Here is a 13,447-nt window from a genome sequence, read left to right on the forward strand (position 1 = left end):
TGAGAGTGGGAGGAGGGAGACTGCTGAGAGTGGGAGGAGGGAGACTGCTGAGAGTGGGAGGAGGGAGACTGAAGGTAAAAGTAGGGACAGGTGAAATCTCTTTGTGTTAGGAGAGGGGGGCAATTCTCACTTCGCTGCCACATTTTTCATTTTGAAATATAAAAGTCTGAGACAGAGTACGAGGAATTGTTAAGACCCGAAGAAGGAAAAAGCATGATAAATACCTAAGAGGAAAACTGGACAATTTTCTCTGGTTCTCAGTTTCAGAGTGTTAGCTATTGTGGGGCAGCAAGGGAACCCATGGTGGTTAGGGAGCCGAGAGAGAAAGTAGCTGCCACAGAGCTCTCTCTCGTTCTCCTCCTTTTAAAGTCCTTCTGGGTTCCTAGGGCAAACTAGATTCTAGTGGATTCTAGAAACTCCCTCATGGACACACCCACAGCTGTGTCTGGCTCATCTCATCCCAGGGGCCCTTATTCCAATCAGGTTGCTAATCACCTTCAGCAGCAAGAGTTTGGGGCAAAGAAAAGTAACCTTGGTTGATAGATTCCATGGTCTGTGTGATGAATGCCCCTTCCAAATTCATATTGAAACTCAACTCCCAAAGTAGCTGTGCCTTAGCAAGCTGTTGAGCAAGGAGAGCGCTGCCCTTGAGGACAGCATGGATTTGAGCTGTGCCCTGAGGACGCTGTGTCGGAGGCTTGGTCTGTAGCTGGTGGTGCTATTGAGTAGTTCTGGGTCTTAAGGTCTGCTGACTGTACAGTGGATCCATCCACTGACTCTGGAAAGCCACGTGGGCTCTGGGGAGCTGGATCTGGGTGGAGGATGCAGGGCGCCCCTCTGGAGGGCACATCTTGTCCATAGTCCCTGCCCCATCCCCCTCCTGCTTCCTGCCCACCATGACGTGACCATTTTTGCTCAGCTATCAGTCTTCCCTGGTGTTTGATCTCACTTCACACCAAAGAGATAAGACTAGACAACCGTGGACAGAGATCTTCAGAACCGGGGGTGAAATAAGTTTTTGTTTTCCCTTCACACCAAAGAGATAAGACTAGACAACAGTGGACAGAGATCTTCAGAACCGGGGGTGAAATAAGTTTTTGTTTTCCCTTCACACCAAAGAGATAAGACTAGACAACAGTGGACAGAGATCTTCAGAACCGGGGGTGAAATAAGTTTTTGTTTTCCCTTCACACCAAAGAGATAAGACTAGACAACAGTGGACAGAGATCTTCAGAACCGGGGGTGAAATAAGTTTTTGTTTTCCCTTCAAGAACCTTCTTGGACATTTCGACTCTTTGGCAAACAGCTGACTGACCCAAGACCCTTACAAAATGTTTTTGAGATCCGCCTGTCTCTGCCTCCCGAGTGGTGGGATTAAAAGTGTGCGCCACCACCACCCGGCTTACAAAATGTTTTAAGGAAGCAGGTTTACGCTCTTCTGTTCCTCCGCCCTCTGAAGTCACAGTGTGTGACCTCTCTTTACCCACCTCCCATCACGCCAATGGTAGTGCTATCTATATGCAATAGCTTTTCACCAACAACAACTTTGGCATTGGGATTCCCGGCACCCAGTGCTGTGAGGCACAAATCTCAACTTTAGCATTACTAGTCACAGATATTTTGCAATCATAGCACAGATAATCAGTCAGGCTCTCAGTGACTCTTTAATCGCCTACTTAGGGTGATCGGCATAAGCCTGAAGTAGAACCAGACTGCCCAGTGGTTACTGAACTATAGGATGTTCAGAGTGGCAGGGGGTGATGTCAGAGAATGGGTAGATGAGGTAACTAAGTATACATCATGTGGGGGGCACTTAGGTGAAGTCAGAGATGGCACAGTGTACAGTGAGTGGCCTGTCCTTGTTACAGGAGACTTTGCCTAATAGCCTACAAAGCAGCAGAGTGACTCCCCTGCAGACACTGATGTAGAATGTCCAGAGTCAGGGGTGGCAATGGGCTGAGCTTCTAATCCGATCCACGTGTGTGTGTCTTCAAGGACTCTGTCCTCAAATCTGATCCCAACCCCACCTCTGCACTAGGAATGGCTTCCCAAATCAAGATCTTTTTCCTCTCATTAAAGAAATCCTTTAATCTGGACGGCTAGTTTTTCCTTGAGAAGGCGGGTGGTTACTTTTTCCATTCAGTACTGCTAGGCATTTCGGGTCATAGAAGGATGAAGCATGGGGGATCTGTATGCTGTTCAGAGAACTGGTTAAATCCAAGGCTTTCTGGGGAAGTATATGGAAGGAAAATCGATGAAGTCTCTCTGTAGCAATGGAACCACAGAACATTGTCTGTGGGCGTCCTCTGCTGGCTGTACGTGGGAATGCAGTCTGGGAGTGGAAGGTTTCTCAGGTCCACCTAGGCTTGAATGATAGGCATCAACATAAGGGCCTTACAGAACAAACTGTGTTGGCTCTTTAAATGTTGTCACTTCATGTGATTGTCACTATGGTATATCTGATCTTTCTGGTGGGGTGGGCCTCTTCCCTCAGATAAAAGGCACTGCGGGAGTATTTTAAGCAAAATGAATTCTTTGAGAAATGTCGTATGTTCTGACCAAGTCCACCCCGCCCCCTCCCTCCCTCCCCATACGCTCTAACACCACTTTCACTTCCCAGATTTAGTACTTTCTTTTTTAAACCCACTGAGTACACTTAGCGCTTCCAGACTGTCTACTGGTGCGTGGGGACACAGGCTCTCCTTCCCTCTGCAGCCATCAGCTGTCAACAGCTCCTCAGGCAGGCGTGGGACCTCACGAGTCCCTCCCCAGCCCAAGCTGGAACTGTGGCTGACCAGATCTTGTGTGTGCAGTCACACCCGCCATAAGCTCACATGCGCAGCATCCCTGCCATGACCGGAAACCACTCTTTCATGGCAGCCATCTCTAGAAAGCGTCAGAATCTCCTTTATCTCTGAGAGTCCTGAGCTGAGTGTGATGTCCAGCACGTAACAGACACCCAATAATAGACATCAGCCAGGATAAAGAAAAAATGACCAAAATGGAGAACTGATCCCACCTGGGCAATTTGATTAGGCTTCCCAGGGGGAGGGTGGTAGCCATGGCAACGGGGATGGAGGGGCAGAGTTGGACGGATACCCAAACCCAGAATGACAAACTTAGGATACATAAGGGTTGGGATTGTGTGTGATTCCGGGAAGAGCCTGACAACACTGCGACAGATGTGACTGCCAGCGTGTGAGCAGAAGGGAAGGCTGCCTAAAAGCTAGAGAAACAGCCTCAGATAGGCCGAGCAAAGTCTCTGGAGGACTTTCAGATCCTAGAAAGAAGAAAGATTCCAGCTTAAAAATACTTTCCCCGGTTCCATTTTTACCCCCAATAGTGTGTGTGGCCTTGGCGGGCCCCACCCCACCCTGAGTCCAAGGGAAACTGAGAGCTGATAGAAGGAAGAGCTTGGAACGCTCAGAGTGAGCTCAGTGCCAGGGGTGGGGGGAGGAGGGGAAACAGCCCTGAAATGTGGGTTTCAGAGGAGCCCGGGACACTCAGGGGGAGGCAGCCTGGAGGCACCTGGACTCATCTAGAAACAAGATCTGGCTGGGCACTCTTGGGCTCGTCAAAGCCAGCCAATCCTGCGGACACAATGTACTCAGTTTCTGTAGACTGTGACGGGCTCGAGGTTAGGGAAGACTTTCTTTAGTAAGGTGGGCGGGGCGGGGGGTGGGGAAGACGTGCTTCCCACACAGGAGACACCCAGAGAGAGGCAAGGACACCCTCTGGAGAGCGCCTGTCTGGAGAAATGAACAGATTGGTGTGAGTGGATAAACAAGCAGGTGAATGAATGAAGTCACTGGCCCGAAAGTACCAAAGATGCCGCTGCTCCGTGAACCTCTAAAGAGAGAAGGAGTGTGCACGGAGCTGTGCTCTCACTCAAAACTGGAAGGAACGGTCCTCATCGCGAAAGTGCTCTTCAAGCCCCTCTGAGACAGATCGCAATGTTCAGATCGAAAAGTTGCTGCTGAAAAATATGAACTCTGCCCACAGGACACACGAGCAGGGGAACCGATACATTGCGTATTCTTATATGCTGTCGTCAGAGAAAGTTACTGTGGGACCTTCATGTTCTCATGGACAATCATTCTCAAAGAACACCTAAATTCTCCCTGAGGCCCAGCAAGGCGAGTATGCTAATGCGTGGGTAGAAGTTGGCGTGACTCAGTTTCCTGGAAGCCGAGATGAAAGGGGAACATAGTAGGTCCCGATGGATGGCTTATCAGAAGGAGACTCAGAAAGCTTTCTCACGTGGGGTGATATCTCAGAGCTGCTGGCCCTTGGCAGTTCTTACTGCCAAACCGGAAAACTTGCACCAAGTTTTGTAGTAAAACTAAAGCCCGAGAGCATAGCCCAGAGCGCACTCAGTGGGCTTTCTTCTGCCAGGAGCCCAAGCACAGCTGCTAGTTTGATCCAAGCTTAAAGATGAGGTTGTCTATAAACAAAGGACACGATGTTTGCTGAGCACGTCACGTATGCGATGTACAGGAAAAGACTTCATTCCTTTCTCATAACACATAGGTGTTAGGAATCTTATTGCAGAATTTAAGCCATGTGCCCTAGGTCTGCCATCAACTGGCAGCATCATCCAAGGCAATGTTGGCCTCCTTCCTGTCTATCAATCATCAACAGACAGTCCAACCCTATGCCAATCTCATGCCCATGCCAACTCTTCCAGGCAGCAGGAGGCGCACCTTCACTAGTAGGTCCACAGAGTGAAGAACAAACTCTTTGATAAAATCGATCAATTAGTTGGCAGGACTGAGTTATATCACGCGAGCTCAGAAGCATCCACAGATACCATCTCAAAAGAGTCAACTTCTCTGTTGAAATTGTTTGAAAGGACCATTATATATTCTTTCCAGAGATAAACTAACTTTCCAGCGGGCTGGGTGATAAAGCCCAGAGCAGAAAGAGGGTGAGCGAGCCAGTGAAGAAGTCAGCTGAAGTCTGCAGTGTGATACGCTTGGGAAGTGCAAGAGGAAGGGGTGGGTACCGGGGTTAGATCAGAAGCCCTTCCAGTTTGGTTCCTTTCTTGAAGAGGAAGGATATAAAACATGCACGAGACACCACACAGTAAAATTAACATAGGCCTGAAGGGAAGTCTGAGACTCACTGAAGAATACAAACCCTATACTCAGAGCTTCTTAATCTATGGGTTGTAGCCCCGTGGAGGTTCATGTAACTGATGTGGGGGCTGTGGAAAATATGGCAACAGTAAAAAACCTTCTGGATATGCAATGGCATCAAAGTTAACTCAAACTCAAACGATGAATGCGAGGTGCTTGCGACGGCGTTCACCTACGCTATATCCCAGGATGCACTGTGGTCTTGGTTCTGAACACGGAGCACGCACCCTTTGCACCGAGCCTGCATAGCACAGAACCAGCACGCACTGCCGGTACATCTGACTCAGACTTGAAATTATCACGGAATTATGGCAGGGATTTTACAAGACGTACAAAAAAAAATGTGTAGTAGCAAAATGCTTCAATTATAAACCACTCTCCTACTGTCCTTCTTCAGCATGTAAGATGCATCGAATTAATATGTTTTGGATTAGATTGTATTGTAATGCTTGGTTTTAAAACTTGTTTGAGCCGGGCGGTGGTGGCGCACGCCTTTAATCCCAGCACTCGGGAGGCAGAGGCAGGCGGATGTCTGTGAGTTCGAGGCCAGCTCTGGTCTACAAGAGCTAGTTCCAGGACAGGAACCAAAAGCTATGGAGAAACCCTGTCTCAAAAATCAAAAGATAAATAAATAAATAAAATAAAATAAAAATAAAACTTGTTTGAGTTCCTTACTTGAGTTCATTGAAAAGAAATCATTTCATGAATTTTGGTTTATAATTGGGCAGAATTTCTAGCAATTTCTGAAATGGCCCTAAACATACTTTTGCCATCTCGTTTTTATTTTTATAAAGATTTGTTTTTCTTATGTTGTGTGTATGAGTGTCTGCCTGCATGTATGCATGTGTACCACATGCATGGGTGGTAGCTGCAGAGGCCAGAAGAGGCACCTGGTCTCCTGGAACTGGAGTTACAGATGGTTGTAAATTGCTCTGTGGGTGCTGGGAAGAAAACTTGGGTCCTCTGCAAGAGCAGACAGTTTGGTTAACCACTTAGCCATCTTCCCAGCCCCAAGCCATTTTATATTATATATTTATGCAAAGTAGTATTCTCAGCATTGAGTTATAAAACTAAAGTATTAAAACAGCTCTGAAAACCCTTGAAGATCCTCTGTGTTCTGCAATCAAATATTCAGCCAAGACTGAATTCCCTGTGCAAGAAATGAATGAATAAATCTCACTAGTTTGTAAACGTGCTCTCATTTTCAATAAGTGCTAAAATTATATGTATGCCATAGACTTATTGGAATTTTGTTTAAGAATCAATACCAATAAATACTAATTGTATACCAATTTAAAATACCTATGTACCCGGAATTGTATGAAAACTCCCTGGGCTAAAAAAGTTCATAATCAGAGAAAGTTTAAGAAATAATGGTCAGTATCTTATAAAGAAGAAGATGGTGGCAGAAGATTTCTGGCTCAGTGACGTCCCCTGTGACCCATGCAGCTATTCTCAGCACGATCTTGCAATTGTTCCCTGTCTGCCTCTACTTACCCGTGGGGTCCTAAGACATAGGGTAGCTGCCTAGATCTGGCTGCTAATCCTGTGAGAGTCTTTTCTTCAAAGAACAAAGCAGGATGAGGAGAGTGGGGCAGGCGAAGTCTCTTTTCTCTTGTGGCTTTCTTATCTCAGTTCTTCCTGGGCTTCTGCAAGACTTCGCTGCTGTCCTCTGTGATGGGACCAAATTAAATGGCCTGACCCTTACTGTGGTGTCCATGATTTCTCAGTTTCCCCTGGGGGTCATTCGGGCTCTGTTGCTATGGCCACAGCTGGGGTCTTTTGCGCCGTCCCATGTCATAGCTCATGTTACCTAGGTAACCCCAAATGGTGTTAATTCATGCAAAGTTTTTCTTTTACAAGCCATCCTGTGTGTAAAAGGACAGTTGTGGGATTCTGATGTGGGATGCCCCTCTGCACGCTGTGAATATATCTTATTAGCATTGGTTAATAAGGAAGCTGTTTTGGCCTAGGGCAGGATAGAATATAGCTAGGTGGGAAATCCAAGCAGAGATAAAGAGAGAAAGAAGGCAGAATTGAAAGAGATGCAAGAAGCTGCTGGAGAAGCAAGATGTGAGGTAACAAGCCACAAGTCTAGTGGTAAAATATAGAATGATAGAAATGAGTTAAGTTGTAAGAGCTACTTAATAATAAGTCTGAGCTAATAGGCCAAACAGTTTTTTTTTTGGGGGGGGGGAAGGAAATGATTTATTTCAGATTACAACTTGTAATCAATCTTTCAGGGAAGTCAGGGAAGGAATCTGGAAGCAGGAACTGTTGTTAACCGAGTCCATGGATAACTGGATTACGAGGTGGCCATTCATGGTTTTCTCAGCCTGCATCCTTATAGCACTCAGAGCTATCAGACCAAGGATGTTAGTATCTACAATGAGCTGTGTCCTCCCATATCACCAATCAAGAAATTATGCCATTGGCTTGACCATAGGCAAATATTGATGTGGGATTCCTCTCTGTATGTTGTAAATATGTTTTATTATCATTGGTTAATAAAGAAGCTGCTTTGGCCTGTGGTAGGACAGAATAGAGCTAGGCAAAAAAACTAAAGTGAATACTGGGCCAAACAGTTTGTAATTAATAAAAGTTTCTGTGTGATTAGTGGGGACTGGGCAGCCAGGAAATGAAAATGCAGCCTCCAGTTACTGTTGTCACCAACTTATCCTTCCCATCAGATCCTCGAATCCTCCCACTGCTGCTGCATAGCATCCCCATGGCTTTCTCCCACGGGACTCTGATGATGCTTTGTGAACAGCACTGTGTGAGACAGACATGCTGTGCAGAACTCCTGTGAGCTACTGAAGGCTGTCATGCCCAGGCCAGAGCCATCTCAACCTAGACCCATTGAAGAGACTTGGATTCTGAGTCACCTACCTTGCCACTCAGCTCCTAATCTAGCAGGAAGTGTAGACTGTCAAGTGTCTGCAGGTAACACTCAGTGTGTGAGTAGGTAGAAAACAGGTGTTTCTTCCCTGTACCTCTAAAGTCCATTCTCTCCCAGCAACCACTGCAGGAGACCCAGAGGGGACATTCAGCCTTCATTACCCAACTAACTGAAAGGCTCTGTCCCCCACTTAACATTAACAACTTAGAAGTAAGTTGACAATAGCCTAGGGACAAGGGACAATGATGTAACCTCTGCAGAAAGACAGATGTGGGCCTGGACTGAGTACCCCCCTTGGTGACAGTGAAGGAAGGTGTGTTTCTAGCCAGGACTCTGCTGCCTGTGTGGTAATTTTCAGCACAGGGAACACAGTGGTGTGAGCCACAGAAAACAGACCTCGGTGATCGAGAGGCAGGCTTGTCTGGATCGGCATCTGTTACATTTGACAAGTGGAAAAAGATCTCTAAAACTGAACCCACAAACATGTCTGTCTCAGGTGGCTTTGGACCGTGAGGCGCCAGTATGCCTTACTGGGGAGCAGTAGCATCTCATCCAGGTGAACTCCAGCAGGCTGACCCGGCAGCTGTAGAATGATGGCGCTCGCTCAAGAAATACTTGTTCCCTGGGACTTCTGGGAGATGTGTGGGGGAGCAAGGGCAGGTCCTAGCCCAGGGGAGCCTCTACAGCCAACGTAGAGCTTTGGAGCCCTTTGCTAAAGGATCATTGTGTTGTGTGAAGACCTTGGCCAACTTGTTTGGTCAAGCACTTGGGAAGGGGCGTTTTTAATGACACAGTAACACTTGTTCCTCGTACACGACATTTAATTTAAGCAATTAGTCTAAGTCTTGGGGTAATAACACATTCGTGTGCGAGTGCTTCTCACTGGTGAAGCCTTTTCCCATAGTTAACCACTGCTCACAAACCTTGCCTGTCTTTGATAGTTTGCCATATATCTGGAAGAGGTGGTGGTATTGTTCATTTGACATAGAACCACGCGTGTGCAGATTGCTGAGCTAGGACCTTCACACCTCATACATCTGGTTTCCATCCTTTTTTTCCCAAAAGAGCAATAACCCTGAATTTTACGCCATGCAGTTCTGTTGCCCTTTATAGTTTTGCTATAAGCCTATGTACTTTTAAAACTGGATATGAGCGCATTTCTCTCTCTTCTGGGAACTCCAAAATAAGTCACTGCTGGTCAGTGTCACTTGTGCATAACCACAATTATTTGCTCTTGTGCCATGCTCCATCTCCTAAAGATGCTACCGAGCATTAAACCACTCCCTTGCTGACGAACACACAGATTTCTCCTGCACATTAATCTGCTGACATGCACAGGGTTTCTCTAGGATGTCATCTCAGGGGAGAAAGACGACATGGGGCGAGCTGTGGATCATCAGCTCAGGCGAGCTATGCCAAGCGCTTCTCCGCAAGGGCTCAATTCCTCTCTGCACCATGTCATGGACAACACTTGGAATTAACTGGTTTTCTTGTTTGTTTGATTTAGTAGATGAGAATGAATTGCCACGGTGCTTCTTACTTGCACCCTCTGAAGAGTGAGATTATATATTTTCATAAGGTCAAGTATTACTATTTGCATTGTCTACCTATTGTCCAGTAATTCAGAGATGTCTTTATCTGCTCACTTCTGTGTATCTATGTATCCATCTGTGCTTCGTGTTTGCAATCCCAGCCCTGGAGAAGCAGAGACAGGCACATCTGTGGGGCTCGCTACCTGTCAGCCGAGCCTGCGTGAACTTCAGGCCGGTGAGAGGAATGATGGCTGAGATTGATCTCTCACCTCTGTGTGCACATACACACACGGCACACACAGCGAGCCAGAAGGGAGGGAGTACAAACGTGTACATGTTAGAAAACCAGATGTGAGCATGACAGTGGCAGGCTGTCATAGTCCAAATGGCTAGACTAAAGTGGTGGACAATGCCACATCTCAGAAGAAAGATGTGCTCCTGGTCCCACCTCGAGTCCTGATCACCGCTTTACCCTCTAGTTCTAACTCCGGTTCCTCTTTAGGATTGATGGGTCAGAGTAAGGTGGCCTCGTTCATGTTCTCTCATCTCTGCCCCAGGAGCACCCAGGCCATGGTGGGGATCTCCTGGCAGTTCTGTTACTTACTCTAAGGGTACCCTCCATTTTCTGAGAAAAAAATCATAGCTGCTGAATCCTCCCCAGTCTCAGAGATGTTGGTGTTCCCTCTGCCCTAGTTCAGCACTCAAGAGTTGAGGAACCGAAAGGAAAAGCAGCTCCTTGCTGGGCTCCACGGTGGTTGGGTCTTACATTTTCCCATCAAGAGCCATTCCTGGAACTCTTAAGCTTTCTCTTCAAGTCACATCTTAACAAAAGCTTCCTAAAACTGAACTATGTGATGTATGGGCTCCAATGCCCATGACCTTATAACCGTAACCCTTCAGTACAGTGGTCCAGGGAAAATATTACAGCCTCGTCTCCCCAGGAGACACTTGGCAATGTCTGGAGACATTTTTGGTTGCTGTGGTGCGTGGTGGTAGAGGCCAGGGATGCTGCTCACTGTCTTACAGTGTGCAGGAAAGCCCTGGTAATAAGAATTACCCAGGCACAAATATCAACAGTGGCCAGGCAGAGAAGCCCCGATCCCCCTCCACCATACTACCCAGGACAGAAAACCACAGCCCCTGACTTCCCTGTGAGACTCCTAATTACACAGCCTTTCCTATGGAGGTGGCTTCTCGGACATATGGACAAATGGATCCCTACCGCTGTATCTGGTCATGGGAGATAGGACTGAAGATCTCACAACTGAATCAAGCTCTTTCTCCTCAGAGGGGGCTACTTATGAAATGGAAGCCAGTTCGTATAACACTCTGCCACATCGTGACAAACATGTAGATGACATGGATAACGACAAAGACTCTTCTCAACATTAGGTACTTATTATTATAAGTTATTGAGTAACACTGAATAATATGGCCTTCTGATAATCAGATTTCACTCAGTCAACAAACCCTGCCCAGCTGGTGCAGGCACTAGGTTCAGTGCTGAGTGCACAGTGTCCCTAACCTGCGCCCTGTGCTGCTTGCACAGTGACCCTAACCTGTGCCCCGTGCTGTGTGCACAGTGATCCTAACCTGTGCCCCGTGCTGCCTGCACAGTGACCCTAACCTGTGCCCCCGTACTGTGTGTACAGTGACTCGAACCTGTGCACTTAGCCCTGGAAGCTGAAGCTCACCAGTTGGATGCTCACAAGAGTGCAGGATCCCAGGGTCCCCTCCTGAGCCCATCAGTGGTAGAAATCTAAAATCCCTCTCCACCTAACCCCAGGCTTGAGAATCTTATGTTTACCTTCAAACTGGATGTGAATAGCTTAGGGTGAACATCAGACACGGATGTCTGTGTGGACAGGGCAGAGACCGCTTGCCTGCTCCTCATCTCTGGACTGAGCCCAGCACAGTCCCAGCTTTGTTTGCTAATGCGGTCTTCCGCTCACCAAGATGAATGACTCCTCGGCTTACTTTCAGTTTAATCTCAAAGCCCTTTTTCTGACCTGCTTCCCATTTGTGAGCTTCCAGTGGCCCATTTAACACACCAACTACCACGAACCATCAGCCTAAACTTTCCTCCAAGCAAAATCCTTCCAAGCTGCGGCAAGCACCTTAACACCAATGTCTACAATAGAGTTCTCTCACTGTGTAGATGGTGTGTGTGTAACCTAGTCGACCACTTTCAGCCCAATTGTTTCATCTGACTGTGACCAATTTAAAAATAAAATCTAATAGGAAAAGAAACACGATATATGCAAGCCATGTCAATGATCCCAGCACTGAAGCAAAGCAGATAGGTCTCTATGAATAGGAGTTTCTATAGCAAGTTTTAGGCCAGCTAGAACTACATAACAAGACCCTGTCTTAAAACACAAACAAACAAAAAGACACCTATATAATAACCAACAATAGATTTGAGCCAATGTGTCATTGTCGTCATTAGAGGCAAACGGGATGAGCTGAGAGCCAGAACACCTCAGAATGTTCCATGTCTGTCTTTTTCACCTCTCCTGAGCTCGCTCACATTCTCTTCCTCTACAACGCTGTTCTCTTTCTTCAAAAGTCTCCATGCTCTTGCCTGTCTCCTCCTTCCGGCAGGCAGCCCCTCGCTGACCCCTGGGCTCACAAATGTGACACTCACCTAAACTCACTCACAGATGAATCACTAAATACTGCAATCTCCGTGCTCTTACTGAAGGCATTCAGTTGACAGACGACTTCCCAAGTCAGAGATATCAATAAAATCTCAACTTTGTATACAAGGCACAGCCTAAGACCACCAAAGTTCCCTTGATCCGTGGACCCCACCTCTGGGCAGGAGAGCATGCTGAAACTTCAGACAACACATCTACCTGGATGCAAATTTCCACCCAGCTCATTGTTGTTGCTCATACTGTCTTGAGCTCCCACAGCCCGGCATGCAAATAGTGAGCGTTCAAGCATAAGACCCCCTCAGGAAAAGACCTGGACCTTACCTATTTTCGCAGCCTCCGCTTTCAAGTTGAAATCCCAGTTCCTTGGCAACTTCAGGGACATCTTGCTTCCGATTTGGGTGAGTGGCTGGTCAAGTGGCCAGTGTGTCACAGTCCGTGCCCTTCTGGCTTTTCTGATCTTCCCTTCGGTTCGTCTGCCTGCTCTGCCTAGTGATTGCTTCGCAGGCACTCTTACGTGCCAGGCTGATCTGCCCACGTGTCTCTTCCTTTCTCTCAGACGGAAGGTCCATCCATCTGTCACTTGGGGATGGCACCCAAGCTCCTCTAACCCCACGGACAGTCCCCCAGGGCTGGCATCTTGCTTTGCGTTGAGTTTTACCAGAAATATCCCAGTTGACGCTTTGCCCTGTGGGAAGCAGGGCGCTGCGCGGAAGAATCTCAGGCCTTACTGAAGCAAAGTTGTGATAAACAACAGCCTCTGCTTTTTTTTTTTTTAACTGTCTGCTTCCTTGCAATTTTGAGGAAGTGGGTGGCTTCAGCGTTGTGGCGTTATGAGCACACTTTCCTCGGAAGACATTTAGAAATTCTTGTAAAGCTAGAGCGTGTTTGTGACATAAGGCTGTGTGGTTTTAATTTAAAAAGAGAGAGAGAATCCCAAGGCTCTCAGCACGTGCCTCGACTCCTGTGCTCTTGCCTCAAACTTTTAGTGCCTAAGAGTACGCAGGCAGCCAGGCAGAAAGCTTTAAAATTCCTTAAAATCCCTGCTGTGTGAGGCCTGCATAGCTCTCACCTGCTTGGGATAAAGGTTCCTGGTGCCCCCTCCTGAAGCACGGGGGAACTAGGTGCACTCCGCAGATAAAGTTGATTCCAGCTGGGCAGAACCATGCAGAGGGTTAATGCTTCTTCCACCTTGTGTACATGGTGTGATATTTACAACCA

At 47.2% G+C, this 13,447-nt stretch overlaps 1 protein-coding gene across 1 annotated transcript in view; it reads right to left on the reverse strand.

Annotated features, from left to right (window-relative positions):
• Positions 1-12,845, reverse strand: part of Arhgap25 (Rho GTPase activating protein 25) — an 80,788-nt gene extending 67,943 nt beyond the window's left edge. The window contains exon 1 of the mRNA XM_005364816.3: positions 12,551-12,845. Within this exon, the coding sequence (XP_005364873.1) occupies positions 12,551-12,611 (61 nt within the window). The 5' untranslated portion in view covers positions 12,612-12,845. The remainder of the gene's footprint in view (positions 1-12,550) is intronic.
• Positions 12,846-13,447: the final 602 nt, after the last annotated feature.

The sequence above is a fragment of the Microtus ochrogaster genome, unplaced genomic scaffold (assembly GCF_000317375.1).
Source record: "Microtus ochrogaster isolate Prairie Vole_2 unplaced genomic scaffold, MicOch1.0 UNK1, whole genome shotgun sequence".
NCBI lineage: Eukaryota > Metazoa > Chordata > Mammalia > Rodentia > Cricetidae > Microtus > Microtus ochrogaster.